The following is a 24759-nucleotide window of genomic DNA, read 5'->3' on the forward strand; positions in this document are numbered from 1 at the left end:
AGTTAACTTACCTGTAGGTTTTTGGGATGTGGGAGGAAACTGGTGTGCCCGGGGGGAAACCCATACAGGCATGGGGAGAGCATACAAACTCCATGCAAATAGTGCCCTGGCTGGGATTTGAACCAGACACCCAGCACTGCAAGAGGAGAGAGCGAACCACTAGGCCGCCATGCTGCGCAATTAGAGTTGTTAGTCTCTAGGAAAGAGGCATGACTTCAGGCTGAGGGGAGGAGTGAGCAGGGAGGCCATAAAGGTCTATTACATGGTCCAGCTGGTATTTTCCTATTTCTTTCTGTCACACTGCCCAATTCAACATTTTGTTATCTATTGTTTCTCACCAGACTCTTCTATCCCAGAATTGTCTTTGCTGACTCGACTTTCAGTGGTCTCTGACCTCCAGGTGAATCCTGGTAAATCTAAAGTCTTGAATATTACTCTTTCCTCAGAGGCCTGTGCTCTTTTGAAAGCTTAATACCCCTTCCACTGGTCTACTGTTTCTATAGACTATTTAGGTGTCAAGCTCACAGCTTCCTACCACTTGCTGTTTTCTCAGAATTCTTACCCCTTAGCCAAAAAGGTAACCCAGTGGTTGTCTCAATGGTCCTCAAATAATCTCTCCTGGTTGGGCCGGATCAACTCTCTGAAAATGACACTGCTACCTAAGGTCCTCTATTATTTCAGAATGCTCCAAGTTCAAGTCCCTCCTCACTTCCTTCGAATGCTTCAAGGGAAGCTGTTTAAATTTATAAGGGGTAACTCCCGTCCGAGAGTCCCTAGACTAACTTTATATGCTCATAAGTGTAATGGGGGCCTAGGGGTTCCAAATTTAATGAATTATCAAGCATCCCAATTGGTCCATTGCTAGATCGTTACAAAGGTATGAGAATGCCGTCCTGGGTTTTGTTTGAATTTCCGGCGGCGGCGGCCTCCAGTCAATCGAGACTACCATCTGGTTATCTAAGCCTCGCCCCCCCCCCCTCCCACCCGTCTCTGGGGGTGATTCTGCAGCACTGTCTGGTTATCTGGCACTCAGTCCATTATTCGGGGTTAAGTTAATGTCTCCTGCTTTACTCCTGATGTCCTTTATTGATTATCCAATGTTTAGTCCTGGTCTTGACAATCCAGGTAGTTTTCGATGGTGGAGAGAGTGGGCCTTGAGTGGGTCAAATGCCTGTTTGGAGGCTCAGGTTTACTTACCTGGTAGAACCTGTGGGAGAAGTTTCAGACTCCGGGGGCTGAGTGCTTTTGTTGTATGCAACTGAAGCATTGGCTACACTCTTTCATCCCATCTCCACATCGGAATCAGAATCGGGATCACTTTTATTTCGCCAAGCATGACTGGATCATGCCCGGAATTGGTTTTGGCACAAAAACATAGCTCAAAGTAGAGTACATACATATATACAGTGGGTTGCAAAAGTATTCGGCCCCCTTGAAGTTTTCCACATTTTGTCATATTACTGCCACAAACATGAATCAATTTTATTGGAACTCCACATGAAAGACCAACACAAAGTGGTGTACACATAAGAAGTGGAATGAAAGTCATACATGATTCCAAACATTTTTTACAAATAAATAACTGCAAAGTGGTGTGTGCATAATTATTCGGCCCCCTTTGATCTGAGTGCAGTCAGTTGCCTATAGACATTGCCTGATGAGTGCTAATGATTAAATAGAGTGCACCTGTGTGTAATCTAATGTTAGTACAAATACAGCTGCTCTGTGAGGGCCTCAGAGGTTGTCTAAGAGAATATTGGGAGCAACAACACCGTGAAGTCCAAAGAACACACAAGACAGGTCAGGGATCAAGTTATTGAGAAATTTAAAGCAGGCTTAGGCTACAAAAAGATTTCCAAAGCCTTCGACATCCCACAGAGCACTGTTCAAGCGATCATTTAGAAATGGAAGGAGTATGGCACAACTGTAAACCTACCAAGACAAGGCCATCCACCTAAACTCACAGGCCAAACAAGGAGAGCGCTGATCAGAAATGCAGTCAAGAGGCCCGTGGTGACTCTGGACGAGCTGCAGAGATCTAAAGCTCAGGTGGGAGACACTGTCCATGGGACAACTATTAGTCATGCACTGTACAAAGTTGGCCTTTATGGAAGAGTGGCAAGAAGAAAGGCATTGTTAACAGAAAGCATAAGAAGTCCCGTTTGCAGTTTGCCACAAGCCATGTGGGGGACACAGCAACCATGTGGAAGAAGGTGCTCTGTTCAGATGAGACCAAAATGGAACTTTTTGGCCAAAATGCAAAACGCTATGTGTGGCGGAAAACTAACACTGCACATCACTCTGAACACACCATCCCCACTGTCAAATATGGTGGTGGCAGCATCATGCTCGGGGGGTGCATCTCTTCAGTAGGGACAGGGAAGCTGGTCAGAGTTGATGGGAAGATGGATGGAGCCAAATACAGGGCAAACTTGGAAGAAAACCTCTTGGAGACTACAAAAGACTTGAGACTGGGGCGGAGGTTCACCTTCCAGCAGGACAATGACCCTAAACATAAAGCCAGGGCAACAAAAGAATGGTTCAAAACAAAACATATCTATGTGTTAGAATGGCCCAGTCAAAGTCCAGATCTAAATCCAATCGAGAATCTGTGGCAAGATCTGAAAACTGCTGTTCACAAACGCTGTCCATCTAATCTGACTGAGCTGGAGCTGTTTTGCAAAGAAGAATGGGCAAGGATTTCAGTCTCTAGATGTGCAAAGCTGGTAGAGACATACCCTAAACGACTGGCAGCTGCAATTGCAGCAAAAGGTGGTTCTACAAAGTATTGACTCAGGGGGCCGAATAATTACGCACACCCCACTTTGCAGTTATTGATTTGTAAAAAATGTTTGGAACGATGTATGATTTTCGATCCACTTCTCACATGTACACCACTTTGTATTGTTCTTTCACGTGGAATTCCAATAAAATTGATGCATGTTTGTGGCAGTAATGTGACGAAATGTGGAAAACTTCAAGGGGGCCGAATACTTTTAAAACCCAATTTTACATACAGTATATACATGCATACATACATACAGGCATACAGAGTGCAGTTACCAAGCTGAGCGCAGCAATGTACAGGAGGAAAACTATACAAGTCAGGAACTACAATTGCAAGAAGAGGCATCACAGTGAGAAGGACTGAACAGACCTGGTCTTTAGGGCATGTAAGACAGCCTAGGACAGCCTCCATCTCAGTTTAAGGTGGAGTGGGGGAGTATATGTAGGGAGTCCAAGAGGCTGACAGCTGAGGGAAAGAACGAGTTCCTGTGCCTAGCAGTTCTGGTAGGTTAGGCCTGTAGTCTCCGGCCCAGTGGGAGCAGGCTGAAAAAGCGATGACCCGGGTGGGAGGGGTCGTTGGCAATCCGCAATGCTCTAGAGCGCAGTCCTGGTGTTGTATAGGATGTCAAGTGAAGGGAGGGGGCTCCTAATAACCCTCTCTGCCGACCTGATGACCCTCTGTAGTTTGTGTCTGTTGTTGACGGTGGCACCGGCGTACCAGACCAAGATAGAGGAGAAGAGGATCGTTCTGATCGTGGCTGAGTAAAAACTAGTAAGGATCTCTCGGGCCATGCCAAATTTCCTTAGTTGGCGGAGAAAGAAGAGTCTCTGCTGGGCTTTGATGGTGGGCTTCCAGCTGAGGTCGCTGGAGATGGTCGTGCTCAGGAGTCGCGCACAGGGTACGCTAGCCGCCTCAGTTCCATTGATGTAGATTGGAGGAGGGGTGGGAGCAGATTTTCTAAAGTATACGATCAGCTCCATGGTCTTGGCAGTGTTGAGGACGAGCCCATTCGCCTTGCACCAGAGACATATTCTCTCGACCTGATGACAGTACGACTGGATATAGTCCTCAGTGACAAGACCGACAATGGTGGTATCATCAGCTAACTTAATAACCTTGACAGAGTCGTCCGTGGATCTGCAATTATTCGTGTACAGGGATAAAAGAAGTGGTGACAGGTGTTAGTGGCCACTTCCCGTGAGTAGATATTTCGCAGCTTAACCACTTGGGACCTGTTGGTGAGGAAGTTTGTGATCCATAGGCAAAGGGTTTGGTGGACACACAGTACAGCTAGATCTTCCTGGAGAATGCGAGGGCAGATAGTATTGAAGGCTAAACTAAAATCCAGGAGTAGTTTTCTGGCGTATGAGTCTGGTCTGTCAAGGTGGTCATTGATGAGCTCCATGCAGATGTTTAAGGCATCATCATTGGACCGGTTCGCCCTGTAGGCGAGTTGAAAGGGGTCCAGGAGTGGTAGAGTGGTAGGCTTGAGGATGGATAAGACAACTCTCTCCAGGGTCTTCATGATCAGACGTCAGTGCCACAGGCCTAAAGTTGTTCAGGTCGGAGACGCCTTGTTTCTTAGGGACAGGTATGATGGTTGATCTCTTGAAGCATGCCTGGACCTTGCCTTCCTCCAGTGATTTTGTGAAGATGGTGGTGAGTATGGGGGCCAGTTGCATCGAACAGGTTTTAAGGCAGGCTGGAATGACACTGTCTGGGCCCGAGGCTTGTCTGGGGTTCAGCGTGGATAGCAGTCGCCGGACCTCCGCCTCACACCCCCCCGGAGAGGGTAAGCTTAGGATTTGGGCAGCACCCTCTGGGACTGAAGGGGGTGTGGGTGGTGGCTGATACCCCCTTGGTCCTTTCTGTCTTTCGAACCTGCAGTAGAATTTACTGAGTTCTTCTGCTAGATCAGATCTCACTCCGTTGGAGGGCCGCTGGTACCGGGCGCTTACAAGCACCTGGCCTGTGCAGGAGAGCAGCTGACAGGCGGTGACTTCACCACTTCTCAGCTGTCTGTGTGAAAGTGCCCTAGTAGTCCAACTTTCACAGCCATAAGTTACTACTGGGAAGACCATGGCTTTAATAATACTAATCTTTGTTGGTAAATTGACATTTTAGTCCTTTAGTTTCTTGTCCAAACTTGCCATAGCTTTCCTTCCAAGCAACAAGCATCTCTTAATCCCATGACTACATTCACCACCTGCAGAGATCTTTGATTCCAGGAAGATGAAATATGTTACAACTTCTACTTTTTCTCCATCTATTTACAAATGGTTCATTGGAGCAGATAACCTGACTTTAGTTTTCTTGATGTTAAGCAGTAGACTAGCTCTGGCAATTTCTTGTTTGACATTCATTACTAGGCTCTTTAATTCTTCCTCAGTTTTAGGAATCAAAGTGGTATCTGAAACATATCTCATATTTATGTTCCTGCCCTTTTTGTTTTAATTTTAGCATGTGACTCATCCAAAGTGGCTTTCCGCATTACATTTTCACAATACAAATTAAATAAATATTTTCCAGCTTGTAGGCAGCTCAGGTGCAATTTCTGATTGCTCTGACCAGCTTTGAACATCTGTGTGATAGAGACCCCTTTAAAAGAGGTGCGTTATCTGAACTGCTTTGCTAAAGGAGCCATAGAATCATTTCTGCATGGTTATGTAACCAGATGGGAGTCGGATCTGGGTTGAGAGTAAGTCTAGAGAGGAATGGGAGGAGATCTGGAAGGTTACCACTAGATTTGTCTATTATTCTGGCGGTTATTGAATCAGCCTACAAAGTACCCTGTGGTGGTACTGGGTGCCAGCTAGATTATCTCATCTTCCAGGCGCAAATGCTGGACCTTATTTTAGAGGTTGTGGGGTCAAAGGAGATATCTTCACACTTTTTGGACTTTTAGAAGACTCTTTGACACGCCATCAACAGGTGTTGGCACATTTTATTTTTGTTGTCGCCAAGCAGACAATCACACGGGCATGGCGTACCCAATTTGTTCTTCAGTTCTTTAAAAGAAACAGAGTAACCTAATTTATGGTTCAGGAGCAGATGGCAGCTACTTAAAGGATACCCGAAGTGACATGTGACATGAGATAGACATGGGTATGTACAGTGCCATGCACACAAATAACTATGCTGTGTTCCTTTTTTTCTTTCTCTGCCTGAAAGAGTTAAATATCAGGTATGTTAAGTGGCTGACTCAGTGTGACCCTCACTGATAAGAAATTCCCCTCTTATCTCTTTCTTGCTCTCAGAAGTCATTTTCTGATAGGAAAGTATTTTTAAAGGTCCGTACACACGCCGGACTGGAGGCGACGACAGGTCCGTCGTCACCTCCCGCTGGGTGGGCGTTCCAGCGACAGTGCGGCGTGTGTACAGTCTGTCGGCGGACTGATACGGCTGTTTCTGAGCGATCCGCCGGGCGGATCGCTCAGAAACAGCCGTATCAGTCTGCAGACAGACTGTACACACGCCGCACTGTCGCTGGAACGCCCACCCAGCGGGAGGTGACGACGGACCCGCAGTTGCCTCCAGTCCGGCGTGTGTACGGACCTATAAATGGAATTTCTTATCAGTGAGGGTCACACTGTAGTTACTTCCTGTCTGAGTCAGGACTGAGTCACCCAATTACATACTCTTTCAGGCAGAGAAAGAACAAAGTAACACAACATAGTTATTTGTGTGCTAGGCATTGTACATACACAGGTCTATCTCATCATGTCGCATGTCACTTCAGGTATCCTTTAAGATGATGGTGCTGCTAAATTTCATAAAATCTGGGATCCCTGGAGGGTGCAGGCATTTCATAGGATGTTATGATTGCTTTTTTCTCTTTTGTGGCCAATCTCTGGTGTGCCTGGGATTTTTTGGTCTGCCTTTTTTTCTCTTTCCTTTTTCCTACCTTCTTTTCTTTCTCTTCTTCTTTTCTCTCAGCCACTGTACATTTGTACGTGGCAGCCTTTCTTTCTTTTATCCTGTTCTTGGGTATGTGGACCCTCGGTTGTCTCCAGTCGAGTCTAGTGCTTGAAGAAGGGAGATACTGTCCTGTGAGAAGAGACACAATAGTTTATTTTTGTTTCTGCATGAAGAACTAGTATCCTGTAACATATTTGTATTTGGTCTGCTGTTTTATTGAAAAGTTTTGCTGTAGTGAAGTTAGTTTAACCTTCTATGGACTGCACAGCACTGCTGGCCCCTTACAGACCAAAGCATTTTTTACATTTTTGTATGTGATCACAGGGTCTGGAGCTAATGATATTGGCTCCTGATCAGTGCATGCAGCTCAGCTGTCATTCAATGCCATCCAATGCACAACTCCATGGCATGAAACAGCTTAATATACGTATCACATTGTGTTTTCTCTCACACAGGCTGTGTTTAATGGGCTTCTTAAAGGAATTGGGAAGCTAGAAATTGGAGCACTGGTAATTATCATAGGATATTGCCTGATTGCATTCCCAGCCGGTGTGCCACTCATGTTTCCAGCAAAGCTTGGGATAAGAGGTAAAGATGATTTTTTTTTTTACTGTTGAATAGAGTTGGGCCGAACGGTTCGCCTGCGAACGGTTCCATGCGAACTTCCGTGGTTCGCGTTCGCGTCCCGCAGGCGAACCTTTGCGGAAGTTCGGTTCGCCCCATAATGCACATGGAGGGCCAACTTTGACCCTCTACATCACAGTCAGCAGGCCCAGTGTAGCCAATTAGGCTACACTAGCCCCTGGAGCCCCCCCCCCCCCCCTTATATAAGGCAGGCAGCGGCGGCCATTACGGTCACTCGTGTGCTGCCTGCGTTAGTGAGAGTAGTACGAGCTGCTGCAGACTGTCTCTCAGGGAAAGATTAGTTAGGCTTAACTTGTTCCTGTCTGGCTGCATACCTGTTCTGTGAACCCACCACTGCATACCTGTGCTGTGAACCCACCACTGCATACCTGTGCTGTGAACCCACCACTGCATACCTGTGCTGTGAACCCACCACTGCATACCTGTTCTGTGAACCCACCACTGCATACCTGTGCTGTGAACCCACCACTGCATACCTGTTCAGTGAACCCACCACTGCATACCTGTGCTGTGAACCCACCACTGCATACCTGTTCAGTGAACCTGCCACTGCATACCTGTTCAGTGAACCCACCACTGCATACCTGTTCAGTGAACCCACCACTGCATACCTGTTCAGTAAACCCACCACTGCATACCTGTTCAGTGAACCTGCCACTGCATACCTGTTCTGTGAACCCACCACTGCATACCTGTTCAGTGAACCCACCACTGCATACCTGTGCTGTGAACCCACCACTGCATACCTGTGCTGTGAACCCACCACTGCATACCTGTGCTGTGAACCCACCACTGCATACCTGTTCAGTGAACCCACCACTGCATACCTGTTCAGTGAACCCACCACTGCATACCTGTTCTGTGAACCCACCACTGCATACCTGTTCTGTGAACCCACCACTGCATACCTGTTCTGTGAACCCACCACTGCATACCTGTTGTGTTCAGTGAACCCGCCACTGCATACCTGTTGTGTTCAGTGAACCCGCCACTGCATACCTGTTCTGTTCAGTGGACCCGCCACTGTATACCTGTTTAGTGACCCCGCCACTGCATACCTGTTGTGTTCAGTGAACCTGCCACTGCATACCTGTTCTGTGAACCCGCCACTGTATACCTGTTCTGTTCAGTGAACCCGCCACTGCATACCTGTTCTGTTCAGTGGACCCGCCACTGTATACCTGTTCTGTGAACCCACCACTGCATACCTGTTCTGTGAACCCACCACTGCATACCTGTTCTGTGAACCCACCACTGCATACCTGTTGTGTTCAGTGAACCCGCCACTGCATACCTGTTGTGTTCAGTGAACCCGCCACTGCATACCTGTTCTGTTCAGTGGACCCGCCACTGTATACCTGTTTAGTGACCCCGCCACTGCATACCTGTTGTGTTCAGTGAACCTGCCACTGCATACCTGTTCTGTGAACCCGCCACTGTATACCTGTTCTGTTCAGTGAACCCGCCACTGCATACCTGTTCTGTTCAGTGGACCCGCCACTGTATACCTGTTCAGTGAACCCACCACTGCATACCTGTTGTGTTCAGTGAACCTGCCACTGCATACCTGTTCTGTGAACCCGCCACTGTATACCTGTTCTGTTCAGTGAACCCGCCACTGCATACCTGTTCTGTTCAGTGGACCCGCCACTGTATACCTGTTCAGTGAACCCACCACTGCATACCTGTTCTGTGAACCCACCACTGCATACCTGTTCAGTGAACCCACCACTGCATACCTGTTGTGTTCAGTGAACCCGCCACTGCATACCTGTTCTGTTCAGTGGACCCACCACTGTATACCTGTTTAGTGACCCCGCCACTGCATACCTGTTCTTTTCAGTGAACCTGCCACTGTATACCTGTTCAGTGAACCCGCCACTGCATACCTGTTGTGTTCAGTGAACCCGCCACTGTATACCTGTACTGTTTAGTGAACCCACCACTGCATACCTGTTGTGTTCAGTGAACCCGCCACTGTATACCTGTACTGTTTAGTGAACCCGCCACTGCATACCTGTTGTGTTCAGTGAACCTGCCACTGCATACCTGTTCTGTGAACCCGCCACTGCATACCTGTTGTGTTCAGTGAACCCGCCACTGCATACCTGTTCTGTTCAGTGGACCCGCCACTGTATACCTGTTTAGTGAACCCGCCACTGCATACCTGTTGTGTTCAGTGAACCCGCCACTGTATACCTGTTCAGTGAACCCGCCACTGCATACCTGTTGTGTTCAGTGAACCCGCCACTGTATACCTGTACTGTTTAGTGAACCCGCCACTGCATACCTGTTGTGTTCAGTGAACCTGCCACTGCATACCTGTACTGTGAACCCGCCACTGCATACCTGTTGTGTTCAGTGAACCCGCCACTGCATACCTGTTCTGTTCAGTGGACCCGCCACTGTATACCTGTTTAGTGAACCCGCCACTGCATACCTGTTGTGTTCAGTGAACCTGCCACTGCATACCTGTTCTGTGAACCCGCCACTGTATACCTGTTCTGTTCAGTGAACCCACCGCATCAGTGCGCATACCTGTGCAGTTAAGTGAACCCACCTACCTACGTGAGTGCACGCAGTGTGATATACCACTCCGTGCATACCCGATATGGACAAAACAGGTAGAGGAAGAGGTAGTGCCAGAGCCAGAGGAAGGCCACCCGGCAGGTCTGCGCGAGGTCGTGTAAATGTAATTTCGTGTGGACCTGGCCCACAGTACAGTGCTCGGAAGAAGGCACGTCCCATCACGTCCCAAGATTGTCAGGACGTGGTTGAGTATTTAGCGACACAGAACACCTCATCTTGCTCAGCCACCAGCGCTACTACTAGCACCACTTCCAATGCATTTGACACTTCGCAAGAATTATTTAGTGGTGAAATCACTGATGCACAGCCATTGTTGTTACAGCCAGATGAATTTTCACCAGCTCATATGTCTGCGTTACGCGGCAACACTATGGATGTAACGTGTAAGGAGGATGAAGGACCTACTGATGGTGCATGTTTGGATTTTTCTGAGTCAAGCGAAGCTGGGCAGGATGACTACGATGATGACGATGATAGGGATCCTCTGTATGTTCCCAATAGAGGAGATGAAGAGGGGGACAGTTCAGAGGGGGAGTCAGAGAGTAGTAGGAGGAGAGAAGTTGCTGAAAGAAGCTGGGGCAGCTCTTCGTCAGAAACAGCTGGTGGCAGAGTCCGGCACCATGTATCGCCACCTATGTACAGCCAGCCAACTTGCCCTTCAGCATCAGCTGCTGAGGTCCCCATAGTGCCCACATCCCAGGGTGGCTCAGCGGTGTGGAAATTTTTTAATGTGTGTGCCTCAGATCGGACCAAAGCCATCTGTTCTCTCTGCCAACAAAAATTGAGCCGTGGAAAGGCCAACACTCACGTAGGGACAAGTGCCTTACGAAGGCACCTGGAGAAAAGGCACAAACAGCAATGGGATGGCCACCTGAGCAAAAGCAGCAGCAGCACACAAAAGCAAAGCCACCCTACTTCTCCTCTTCCTCCTCCATCAGGTGCATTATCTGCTTCTGCCGCTTTCTCCCTTCCACCTTCACAGGCACCCTCCTCCACTCCGCCTCTGCCCTTGAGCGGTTCCTGCTCCTCTGCCCACAGCAGCAGTCAGGTGTCCGTGAAGGAAATGTTTGAGCGGAAGAAGCCAATTTCGGCCAGTCACCCCCTTGCCCGGCGTCTGACAGCTGGCGTGGCGGAACTGTTAGCTCGGCAGCTGTTACCATACCGGCTGGTGGACTCTGAGGCCTTCCGTAAATTTGTGGCCATCGGAACACCGCAATGGAAGATGCCAGGCCGCACTTATTTTTCGAGAAAGGCCATACCCCAACTGCACCGTGAAGTTGAGAGGCAAGTGGTGTCATCTCTTGCGAAGAGCGTTGGGTCAAGGGTACACCTGACCACGGATGCCTGGTCTGCCAAGCACGGGCAGGGCCGCTACATTACGTACACAGCCCATTGGGTGAACCTGGTGGTGAACGATGGCAAGCAGGGCGCAGCGGACCAAATTGTGACACCTCCACGGCTTGCAGGCAGGCCTCCTGCCACCTCCTCTCCTCCTGCTACATGCTCTTCGCTGTCCTCCTCCTCCTTGGCTGAGTGGCAGTTCTCCTCTCCAGCTACACAGCCCCTGCTCCGCAGGGCCTATGCTGCATGCTAGGTAAGACGGTGTCACGCCATCTTAGACATGTCTTGTCTCAAAGCGGAGAGTCACACTGGAGCAGCTCTCCTGGCTGCTCTTAAGAAACAGGTGGATGAGTGGCTGACCCCGCACCACCTGGAGATAGGCAACGTGGTGTGCGACAACGGCAGCAATCTGCTTGCCGCTTTGCATATGGGGAAGCTGACACACATACCCTGCATGGCACATGTCATGAATCTAGTGGTTCAAAGATTTGTGGCAAAGTACCCTGGCTTAGCGAATGTCCTGAAGCAGGCCAGGAAGTTCTGTGGGCATTTGAGGCGGTCTTACACAGCCATGGCACGCTTTGCGGAAATTCAGCGCAAAAACAACATGCCGGTGAGACGCCTCATTTGCGATAGCCCGACTCGCTGGAACTCGACCCTGCTCATGTTCTCCCGCCTGCTAGAGCAGAAGAAAGCCGTGACCCACTACCCCTACAACTACAGTAGAATGAAACAGTCTGGGAAGATGGGGATGTTCTGGCCCGACAACTGGACACTGATGAAAAATGCATGCAGGCTCATGCGGCCGTTTGAGGAGGTGACCAACCTGGTGAGCCGCAGTGAGGGCACCATCAGCGACTTAATTCCCTACGCTTACTTCTTGGAGCGTGCTGTGCGTAGAGTGGCGGATGAAGCTGTGAATGAGCGTGACCAGGAACCGTTACGGCAGGAACAGGCATGGGACCAATTTTCATCAGACCCAGCTGTTTCCTCAACACCTGCGGCAGCACAGAGGGGGGAGGAGGAGGAAGAAGAGAAGTCGTGTGCAGAAGACGAGTCAGACTCAGAGGATGATGAGCAAGGTGTTTCTTTGGGGGAGGAGGAGGAGGAGGAGGGGACAGCGGCAGGAGAACAACCGCAGCAGGCGTCGCAAGGGGCTTGTGCTGCTCAACCTTCCCGTGGTATTGTTCGCGGCTGGGGGGAGGAGGTTGACTTACCTGACGTCACTGAGGAAGAGCAAGAGGAGATGGAGGGTACTGGATCCGACTTTGTGCAGATGTCGTCTTTTATGCTGTCCTGCCTGTTGAGGGACCCCCGTATAAGAAACCTCAAGGGGAATGAGCTGTACTGGGTGGCCACACTACTAGACCCTCGGTACAGGCACAAAGTGGCGGACCTGTTACCAACTCACCGGAAGGTGGAAAGGATGCAGCACATGCAGAACCAGCTGTCAACTATGCTTTACAATGCCTTTAAGGGTGATGTGACAGCACAACGCCAGCAAGGTACAACTGCCACTAATCCTCCTCCCGTGTCCACGCAGTCAAAGACAGGACGCTCCAGCGATCTCATGGTGATGTCGGACATGCGGACGTTCTTTAGTCCAACGCCTCGCCGTAGCCCTTCCGGATCCACCCTCCACCAACGCCTGGAACGGCAGGTAGCCGACTACCTGGCCTTAAGTGTGGATGTAGACACTGCTGTGAACAGCGATGAGGAACCCTTGAACTACTGGGTGCGCAGGCTTGACCTGTGGCCAGAGCTGTCCCAATTTGCCATCCAACTTCTCTCCTGCCCTGCCGCAAGCGTCCTGTCAGAAAGGACCTTCAGCGCAGCTGGAGGCATTGTCACAGAGAAGAGAAGTCGCCTAAGTCACAAAAGTGTTAAGTACCTCACCTTTATCAAAATGAATGAGGCATGGATCCCGGAGGGCTGCTGCCCGCCCCAAGACTAAGTCAGTCCCCGCACACACAGCATCTCTGCCTGCACGCCGTGTGACTGGCTGCCTGGCCTGCCCCAAGAAGACTAAGTCGCTCCCAGTCCCTCCACACAGCATGTCTGCCTGCAGGCCGCTTGACTACCTTCTCCGCCACCACCAACAGGGTCCGGGACTCCAGGCGGATTGCTGAATTTTTTAGGCCGCTGCTAGCAGCGGCCGCTGTAATAATTTTTCTGGTGCGTGTACATGACTGCCTAATTTTTCTGGCTGCACTGCGGGCAGCTGCAACAACAAAAGAAAAGGCATGTACATGCGCCCATTCCCCTTCGTGATCATTACCTTGCCGTGGTGAAGGGGCTTGCGTATCACAATGAAGCAATGACCGGCGCCTAGATGAGTGTCTCGGGGGGCACACAAAAGATAATAAGGTCGTTGCTTCATTGTGGTCAGACCAAATTTGATCAGCTGGACAGTCACTGTTCTGTCATTCAGCTACATCAGCCAGGCGACCATATGGGCTGTAAAGCCACCAAAACCTGCACTCTCGCCATGGTGCGCACCAGTCCAGCACGGCCGTCACTACACAAACAGCTGTTTGCGGTGCGTTACACGGTGAGTTTGGTGTGTCAGTGTGAAGCAGTACCTTAATTACACTACCTGATTGATGTATACACATGCAAGATGTTTTAAAGCACTTTAGGCCTGTCATTTAGCATTCAATGTAATTTCTGCCCTTAACCACTTGCCGACCGCCCACAGCCCATGGGCGGCGGCAAAGTGGACGCCTAAAGGACCGCAATACGCCTTCAGGCGGCGCGTCCTTTAGGCATGCCGGGGGAGCGATCGCGTCATTGATGACGCGCGCTTCCCCCGGCAACTGGCTCCGCCCACCCGCCGTAACATCCCGCCGGCCATACGGAAGCGCCGGCGTGATGTTAACCCCGCGATCGCCGCTACAAAGTGTATAATACACTTTGTAATGTAAACAAAGTGTATTATACAGGCTGCCTCCTGCCCTCGTGGTCCCAGTGTCCGAGGGACCACCAGGGCAGGCTGCAGCCACCCTAGTCTGCACCCAAACACACTGATCTTCCCCCCCCCCCCGCCCACTGATCGCCCACAGCACCCCTCAGACCCCCCCCTGCCCACCCCCCAGACCCCTGTTTGCACCCAATCACCCCCCTAATAACCCATCAATCACTCCCTGTCACTATCTGTCAACGCTATTTTTTTTTTATCCCCCCCCCCCCTGCCCCCTCCTGATCACCCCCCCACCCCTCAGATTCTCCCCAGACCCCCCCCCCCCCCCCCCCTGTGTACTGTATGCATCTATCTTCCCTGATAACCTGTCAATCACCCGTCAATCACCCCCTGTCACTGCCACCCAACAATCAGCCCCTAACCTGCCCCTTGCGGGCAATCTGATCACCCACCCACACCAATAGATCGCCCGCAGATCCGACATCAGATCACCTCCCAAATCCATTGTTTACATCTATTCTCTCCTCTAAACACCCACTAATTACCCATCAATCACCCATCAATCACCCCCTATCACCACCTGTCACTTTTACCTATCAGATCAGACCCTAATCTGCCCCTTGCGGGCACCCAATCACCCGCCAACACGCTCAGATTGCCCTCTGACCCCCCCTTATCAATTCGCCAGTGCATTAATTACATCTGTTCTTCCCTGTAATAACCCACTGATCACCTGTCAATCACCTGCCAATCACCTATCACCCATCAATCACCCCCTGTCACCCCCTGTCACTGCCACCCATCAATCAGCCCCTAACCTGCCCCTTGCGGGCAATCTGATCACCCACCCACACCATTAGATCGCCCGCAAACCCGCCGTCAGATTACCTCCCAAATGTATTGTTTACATCTGTTATCTTCTCTAAACACCCACTAATTACCCATCAATCACCCATCAATCACCCCCTATCACCACCTGTCACTGTTACCTATCAGATCAGACCCTAAGCTGCCCCTTGCGGGCACCCAATCACCCGCCCACACGCTCAGATTGCCCTCAGACCCCCCCCTTATCAATTCACCAGTGCATTAATTACATCTGTCCTTCCCTGTAATAACCCACTGATCACCTGTCAATCACCTGCCAATCACCTATCACCCATCAATCACCCCCTGTCACTGCCACCCAACAATCAGCCCCTAACCTGCCCCTTGCGGGCAAACTGATCGCCCACCCACACCAATAGATCGCCCGCAGATCCGACATCAGATCACCACCCAAGCGCAGTGTTTCCATCTATTCTCTCCTCTAAACACTCACTAATTACCCATCAATCACCCATCAATCACCCCCTATCACCACCTGTCACTGTTACCCATCAGATCAGACCCTAATCTGCCCCTTGCGGGCACTCAATCACCCGCCTACACGCTCAGATTGCCCTCAGACCCCCCCTTATCAATTCGCCAGGGCATTATTTACATCTGTCCTTCCCTGTAATAACCCACTGATCACCTGTCAATCACCCATCAATCACCCCCTGTCACTGCCACCCATCAATCACCCCTGTCACTGCCACCCATCAATCAGCCCCTAACCTGCCCCTTGCGGGCAAACTGATCACCCACCCACACCAATAGATCGCCCGCAGATCCGACATCAGATCACCACCCAAGCGCAGTGTTTCCATCTATTCTCTCCTCTAAACACTCACTAATTACCCATCAATCACCCATCAATCACCCCCTATCACCACCTGTCACTGTTACCCATCAGATCAGACCCTAATCTGCCCCTTGCGGGCACCCAATCACCCGCCTACACGCTCAGATTGCCCTCAGACCCCCCCTTATCAATTCGCCAGGGCATTATTTACATCTGTCCTTCCCTGTAATAACCCACTGATCACCTGTCAATCACCTGTCAATCACCCATCAATCACCCGCTGTCACTGCCACCCATCAATCAGCCCCTAACCTGCCCCTTGCGGGCAATCTGATCACCCACCCACACCAATAGATCGCCCGCAGATCCGACGTCCAATCACCTCCCAAGTGCAGTGTTCACATCTGTTCTCTACCCTAAACACCCACTAATTACCCATCAATCATCCCCTGTCACTGCTACCTATCAGATTAGACCCCTATCTGCCCCTAGGGCACTCAATCACCCGCCCACACCCTCAGAATGCCCTCAGACCCCAGCCCTGATCACCTCGCCAGTGCATTGCTTGCATCTATTCCCCCCTCTAATCACACCTTGAGACACCCATCAATCACCTCCTGTCACCCCCTAGCACACCTACCCATCAGATCAGGCCCTAATTTGCCCCGTGTGGGCTCCTGATCACTCGGCCAAACCCTCAGATCCCCCTCAGACCCCCTTCCGATCACCTCCCCAGTGCATTGATTGCATCTATTTTCCCCTCTAACCACCCCCTGAGACACCCATCAATCACCTCCTGTCACCCCCCTAGCACTCCTATCCATCAGATCAGGCCCAATACAACCTGTCATCTAAAAGGCCACCCTGCTTATGACCGGTTCCACAAAATTCGCCCCCTCATAGACCACCTGTCATCAAAATTTGCAGATGCTTATACCCCTGAACAGTCATTTTGAGACATTTGGTTTCCAGACTACTCATGGTTTTGGGCCCGTAAAATGCCAGGGCGGTATAGGAACCCCACAAGTGACCCCATTTTAGAAAAAAAGACACCCCAAGGTATTCTGTTAGGTGTATGACGAGTTCATAGAAGATTTTATTTTTTGTCAAAAGTTAGCGGAAATTGATTTTTATTGGGTTTTTTTCACAAAGTGTCATTTTTCACTAACTTGTGACAAAAAATAAAATCTTCTATGAACTCGCCATACACCTAACGGAATACCTTGGGGTGTCTTCTTTCTAAAATGGGGTCACTTGTGGGGTTCCTATACTGCCCTGGCATTTTAGGGGCCCTAAACCGCGAGGAGTAGTCTAGAAAACAAATGCCTCAAAATGACCCGTGAATAGGACGTTGGGCCCGTTAGCGCACCTAGGCTGCAAAAAAGTGTCACACATGTGGTACCGCCGTACTCAGGAAAAGTAGTATAATGTGTTTTGGGGTGTATTTTTACACATACCCATGCTGGGTGGGAGAAATTTCTATGTAAATGGTCAATTGTGTGTAAAACAAATCAAACAATTGTCATTTACAGAGATATTTCTCCCACTTAGCATGGGTATGTGTAAAAATACACCCCAAAACACATTATACTACTTCTCCTGAGTACGGCGGTACCACATGTGTGGCACTTTTTTACACCCTAAGTACGCTAAGGGGCCCAAAGTCCAATGAGTACCTTTAGGATTTCACAGGTCATTTTGCGACATTTGGTTTCAAGACTACTCCTCACGGTTTAGGGCCCCTAAAATGCCAGGGCAGTATAGTAACCCCACAAATGACCCCATTCTAGAAAGAAGACACCCAAAGGTATTCCGTTAGGAGTATGGTGAGTTCATAGAAGATTTTATTTTTTGTCAAAAGTTAGCGGAAAATTGATTTTTATAGTTTTTTTCACAAAGTGTCATTTTCCACTAACTTGTGACAAAAAATAAAATCTTCTATGAACTCACCATACTCCTAACGGAATACCTTGGGGTGTCTTCTTTCTAAAATGGGGTCATTTGTGGGGTTCCTATACTGAACTGGCATTTTAGGGGCCCTAAACCGTGAGGAGTAGTCTGGAAATCAAATTTCGCAAAATGACCTGTGAAATCCTAAAGGTACTCATTGGACTTTGGGCCCTTTAGCGCAGTTAGGGTGCAAAAAAGTGCCACACATGTGGTATTGCCATACTCGGGAGAAGTAGTACAATGTGTTTTGGGGTGTATTTTTACACATACCCATGCTGGGTGGGAGAAATACCTCTGTAAATGACAATCTTTTGATTTTTTTACACACAATTGTCCATTTACAGAGTTATTTCTCCCACCCAGCATGGGTATGTGTAAAAATACACCCCAAAACACATTGTACTACTTCTCCCGAGTACGGCGATACCACGTGTGGCACTTTTTTGCACCCTAACTGCGCTAAAGGGCCCAAAGTCCAATGAGTACCTTTAGGATTTCACACGTCATTTTGCGGAATTTGATTTCCAGACTACTCCTCACGGTTTAGGGCCCCTAAAATGCCAGGGCAGTATAGGAACCCCACAAATGACCCCATTTTAGAAAGAAGACACCTCAAGGTATTCCGTTAGGAGTATGGTGAGTTCATAGAAGATTTTATTTTTTGTCACAAGTTAGTGGAAAATGACACTTTGTGAAAAAAACAATAAAAATCAATTTTCCGCTAACTTTTGACAAAAAATAAAATCTTCTATGAACTCACCATACTCCTAACGGAATACCTTGGGGTGTCTTCTTTCTAAAATGGGGTCATTTGTGGGGTTCCTATACTGCCCTGGCATTTTAGGGGCCCTAAACCGTGAGGAGTAGTCTGGAAATCAAATTCCGCAAAATGACTTGTGAAATCCTAAAGGTACTCATTGGACTTTGGGCCCTTTAGCGCAGTTAGGGTGCAAAAAAGTGCCACACATGTGGTATCGCCGTACTCGGGAGAAGTAGTACAATGTGTTTTGGGGTGTATTTTTACACATACCCATGCTGGGTGGGAGAAATAACTCTGTAAATGGACAATTGTGTGTAAAAAAAATGAAAAAATTGTCATTTACAGAGATATTTCTCCCACCCAGCATGGGTATGTGTAAAAATACACCCCAAAACACATTCTACTACTTCTCTTGAGTACGGCAATACCACATGTGTGGCACTTTTTTGCAGCCTAACTGCGCTAAGGGGCCCAAAGTCCAATGAGCACCTTTAGGCTTTACAGGGGTGCTTACAAATTAGCACCCCCCAAAATGCGAGGACAGTAAACACACCCCACAAATGACCCCATTTTGGAAAGTAGACACTTCAAGGTATTCAGAGAGGGGCATGGTGAGTCCGTGGCAGATTTCATTTTTTTTTTGTCGCAAGTTAGAAGAAATGGATTCTTTTTTTTTCTTCTTTTTTTTGTCACAAAGTGTCATTTTCCGCTTACTTGTGACAAAAAATAATATCTTCTATGAACTCACTATGCCTCGCAGTGAATACTTTGGGATGTCTTCTTTCCAAAATGGGGTCATTTGGGGGGTATTTATACTATCCTGGAATTCTAGCCCCTCATGAAACATGACAGGGGGTCAGAAAAGTCATAGATGCTTGAAAATGGCAAAATTCACTTTTTGCACCATAGTTTGTAAACGCTATAACTTTTACCCAAACCAATAAATATACACTGAATGGTTTTTTTTTATCAAAAACATGTTTGTCCACATTTTTCGCGCTGCATGTATACAGAAATTTTACTTTATTTGAAAATTGTCAGCACAAGAAGTTAAAAAAATCATTTTTTTGCCAAAATTCATGTCTTTTTTGATGAATATAATAAAAAGTAAAAATCGCAGGAGCAATCAAATAGCACCAAAAGAAAGCTTTATTAGTGACAAGAAAAGGAGCCAAAATTCATTTAGGTGGTAGGTTGTATGAGCGAGCAATAAACCGTGAAAGCTGCAGTGGTCTGAATGGAAAAAAAGTGGCCGGTCCTTAAGGGGTAGAAAGACTGTGGTCCTCAAGTGGTTAAAACGCTGCTTTGCGTCAAATCCAGATTTTTCCCGGGGACTTTTGGCATGTATCCCACTCCGCCATGCCCCCCTCCAGGTGTTAGACCCCTTGAAACATCTTTTCCATCACTTTTGTGGCCAGCATAATTATTTTTTTTTTTTTTCAAAGTTCGCATCCCCATTGAAGTCTATTGCGGTTCGCGAACTTTAACGCGAACCGAATCTTCCGCGGAAGTTCGCGAACCAGGTTTCGCGAACCTAAAATCGGAGGTTCGGCCCAACTCTACTGTTAAAAAGCAAATATGGCTAAATGACTCTGAAGATTTCAGGTAACAATAAAAAGTATGCAATGAGCAGGTATTACCAGATGTGGTTTTACTAATTAAGCAGTTTAGGGCTAAATGACTCTGGCCCCTTTAAGCCTAGCGCTGTCCATGCCCTTTTAAGCAATGTGATTGCTGTGATTGGCTCACAGGTGTCAGGAGCCAATGAAATTGCTTCTGCTCTATATACGGAAGATCTGCTGTCAGCATGACAGAAGAGCGAGCGGGTGCAGCGACGCGGACAGCGGTGTGAATGGTGATGGTGAGAATTTAGCAGATCGTGTGGTGGCGGTGAGTAAAATCTATGCCCTGGCAGGAATAACCGCATACAAACAGGCCGTGGATTTCACTCACCACCGTCCGGCAGAGGTTAAGAGTCAAAAATATAAATTCAGTAAATGAGTGTAAACATACAAAAAAGTAACAGCCATATGCCAAGTTTAATTAATTTTGCTAGATTTTAGTTTTTATAATGCTGTTTGCTAGAATTACCTCTGTAAAGGTATCCATGCATCAAGTGACTTGGCAACCAATCAACCATCCGATTCAATAATTATTATTAAATCGGATGAAAATCCGTGCCGCCAAGTGCATGCCCGAGTGATGGGCCAAGCATGTAGATTAGACATGCTGTAAGATGTCGGCAGTGGTGGTCGACCGGGAGTGCGGTGGTAACGGTGAGCGATATTGGGATGAGTGACGAATCACCCCCTCTCCCCCCCCCCCCCCCCCGTGTATAAATGTGTGTGTATGTGTGCATTTATACATTTCCTGTCCTGTGTCGCGGTGCCTGTCCATCTTCCAAATCCACCGCTCTTCTATTAGCCATGTACACACCGCTGGCACATAGCACGTCACACACACGCCACACCGATGTCGTGTACAGGGCTAATGGAAGAGTGGCGAATTTGGAAGGTGGACGGGCACCAAAACGCATGACAGGTAATGTATGAAATGCACACATACATGTATATTTATACACTTGGGGAACAGCGGCAAATGCCGAGAGATTTCAGCGTGAAATTGATCAGGAATGGCCTGTGTATATGGGCAGCTGACAGATCACTCTCTAATCCGATTCGCTTAGAGTGAAATGTGTCTCTTGGTCAAATCTGCCCATCATTGCCAGTTGTATGGCTACTATAACAGTTCCACAGAGTGGGCTGACTTGGCTTCTTAAATAAAACATTGATTAGTGTTCTGTATTGTTCACATTACATCCCTTTCTCTCAGGGTTGTAACTTTGACTTACGGGCTCCCCATCCCCACCCCCCCCCCCCCACGCAAAACCTTTAGGCAATAAGGCAATGTACTCAAGATATGCATAGAAAAACAGGAACATAAGTGAAGCACATGGGCGTAGCAATAACCCCTGCGACCCCTGCCATCGCAGGGCGGCCCAGAGGCTTTGGGAGCCCCTCTACTTACCTCTCCCCAACCACAAGTGCAGCCAATTAGCAAAAGAACCTCACAGTTTGCTCATAAAAACTTTGTGCAGGAGCGTGTCTAATTTTTTCCTGCTTCCAGATGCAGCTTAACAGGCAGAACACTCTCTGCTGCCATTTGCTGGCTCCCGATCATGTGACCTGCATGGGGTTCAGGGACCAAGGGGGCCCCATGTTCTCATTTTTGCAGAGGGCCCTGTCAAGTCTAGTTACAGCCCTGGTGGAGCAGCATCATTTACTTGCTAGTTACCAATCAGCATGAGAAGCAGTCCACTATCTATTTAGTAATGGACTCAAATAATATCTATACTGGCAGTTTGATTTATTCTGTGATTTGTTACACAATAATCCTAGATTTAAAAAAAGAATAAAATAAAGCTAGTATTTATTTTCCTCCTGTCTTCAGAAATCTAATTGGCACATTTTACTTAGAAAAGACATGAAAGAAAATGGATTGTGATTGTATAGTGATGATCATATAATTGCATCAACAGGCTTCTGGATTGGAATGATTCTGGGCTTTGTTTGCATCATTGTATTCTTTGGTCTCTATTTTGGAAGACTCGATTGGAGCCTTGTAACAGAAAAGGTACCTATATTTCTGTGAGATCCCAAAATATCTAGTGTACAAATAATGGCTAATGCTAGCTTTTACATGAAAATGCTAAATCATTTTAAGTATGTTTGCCATTTTTGTCTTAATAGGATTTGAATCTAACTGCTTAGACTGTATTGTGGACATAATGCCGACTGCAGTAAACTATAAAATCTCTAGAAAGGATGGTTCATGACATGCAAGTCTTTCCGAGTTCATGCAGGATTATGCTAATTTTGTATGAAAATGTATGCAGCTTGAAATAGACCAGTCAAGGTGGATTTTGATAGGTCAAGTCATTCTGTCAAGGTGGAATTTGATAGGTCCATTTTCAAGTTTCATACATGAGCATACACAATTTGCATAATTCTGAATCAATATGGAAGGATCACACTTACATCCATGGAAAACAAAAGCGGCTTTCCGTGGACAATTATTTTTAACCAGCCCCCCTCTTCCCCTCCAACCACCCTATTATACCTGCCTCCACTGTGCCAATTCAAGCATTGAAGACCTGTTTTGATGTTAAGATCCTTTACCCCATGGTTGCTTGGTAACAATTTTAAAATTTTTGAACCCCATTTTACGACACATTAGATTTTTCACTTTTGAAGATGAGAAATAATTGGACATCTGTTTTCTTTATTGTTTAGGCTCAGGAACGCGTAGGTTTGAAAAAGAATTCTTCCAAATTTGAGCATAGCATCGACACACCAGGTATGTAACTTTGGGCCTGATGCACAAATGTCCAGCAATATCAACAGTACTAACGGGGAGCAGCACCCATTCTACTATTAGTGCCAAGCGCTGATGGTGTGAAGGGCACTGCTCCCTTATTGTTACTACCAGCAAACTTGCTGTGTGCTGCCTGAGCACAGCACATTTACTGGAGATTTGTGCATCACAAAACATGGCTACATGTAGGAGTCAACATGTAAAGGATGATTAGTAATAAATAATATATGGATTGTATGTAAACTATTGTATTGCTATACAGCTTTCTAAATTAGTATGTGAATTTTGATTGGCTGTTTTAGGCTCCACCCACATTACTGTATATTTATGGCAGTCACCCAGTGACCATCTGGCAAGTTTGTGAACCCTGCCATTAAAAGTGTGTGAATGGCTGCAGTTTACATTTTCCCATTGAAAATGAATTGCTGAAATTTGAGTGTTTTATGCTCCTCCCACTTTCCCTGAATTTTTCACATCAGTCGCCAAGTGACCAACTGTGTTAAGTTTGGGGATTCTGGCTTTATTACTGTGAGACTGGCAGCCTTTTACATTTATTTCCATTGATGTGATTGGGTGACATCTGATTGGCTGTTTATGGTTCCAGCCAGGTGTGCAGGAATCTGTATACCAAGTTTAATTGAAAACATTCAAGGCCGTTTAAGGTGGCCACACATAATACAATATCATTACTTTGATTTTTCTTGATTTGGAGTGGTGGAAATGTCTGGTTTTTTTTTGTTGTTGTTTTTTTTTGCAAGATTGTATGGTGTGTGGTAGAAATTCGAACAATTATCCAGTTTTTTCGAGAAAAATCTGATTGGACATACTGGAAAAATCCTTATATTCGATCTAACGGAATAATAGAACTAAATTATCGTCATTGGAAAAAAATAAATGAAAAATTGTACCATGTATGGCCACCATTAGAGTGATGATGGCACACACACTTTTTTTTTAATACTAATACTGTATAATTTTATTTCCTAATGTTAGCAGGTGTGTGGCTTAGACAACGAAGTTCTTCTCATTCGTGTTCATGTGACAGCCTTTTGCAGTTTTGGGAAGGAAGACAAAGTGCCATATACATTTCTGCCACCTGTGAGTTCTCTGTAATAGTTCTATTAGTTGTAGTGATGGTCTTTCTCAATTCTCACTGACAGATAACAAAGAACTGACTGACTATGCATCGCTCCACTCCAGCAGCAGCGAGACTGAGCTCCATAAAGATCCCCCCGAGGTGTCTGCAGAGGAAAGGAGAGCACTAAAGCGACTCATCATACGGAGGACTCTGGAAGCATTGGCAGCCATTTCAACTTTGTTAATTGGACTTCTAATAAAATTCACCATCAAACACCACCAATAGCTGCCATCTGACCAGCAATTGTCTGATAAAAGCTGCTATGTATACAGTACTGGGGTACATGACTGTGTGGATGTGGCAGTGGATGCTTAGTCGTTCATTTCAAGACTGTTAAATAAAATGTGTACAAAAAAAAATGACCAGTAATTCCAATAAACCTACATTTCATCTCTCACAGATATATGGTACATTTGTTCTTATTAAACATGCTTATTTAAATGTCCAGCACTTTGTAAAGGTGCCAACAAGTTGGTGTGCGTCTGTGCTGGAAATTGTTTTGGGAAAGTGCTTTATGGCTCCTGAAAATTGATATAAAAAACCAAAGTAAAGCAAGATAAAGTATTGCTTATTCTACAAACATTTGATGACATGGCCCAGAGACATTTGTTGGCACCCCTTGAAAAGAAAATACATAATTGAATTACATTGATTTTTCAAACCGTATGTT

General features: G+C 47.3%; 1 protein-coding gene across 3 annotated transcripts in view; it reads left to right on the top strand.

Moving 5' to 3' along the window:
* The window catches only part of LOC137546360 (multidrug and toxin extrusion protein 1-like), a 90732-nt gene extending 66244 nt beyond the window's left edge, over positions 1–24488 (top strand). For all 3 annotated transcript variants that reach the window (XM_068268707.1, XM_068268710.1, XM_068268708.1), the window contains 4 exons: positions 7162–7294; positions 22116–22210; positions 22870–22933; positions 24112–24488. In XM_068268707.1, coding sequence (XP_068124808.1) covers positions 7162–7294; positions 22116–22210; positions 22870–22933; positions 24112–24314 — 495 coding nt within the window. In that variant the 3' untranslated portion in view covers positions 24315–24488. The remainder of the gene's footprint in view (positions 1–7161; positions 7295–22115; positions 22211–22869; positions 22934–24111) is intronic.
* The last annotated feature ends 271 nt before the right edge of the window (positions 24489–24759 follow it).

Source organism: Hyperolius riggenbachi, chromosome 2, assembly GCF_040937935.1.
Source record: "Hyperolius riggenbachi isolate aHypRig1 chromosome 2, aHypRig1.pri, whole genome shotgun sequence".
In the NCBI taxonomy this organism is placed as follows: Eukaryota; Metazoa; Chordata; class Amphibia; order Anura; family Hyperoliidae; genus Hyperolius; species Hyperolius riggenbachi.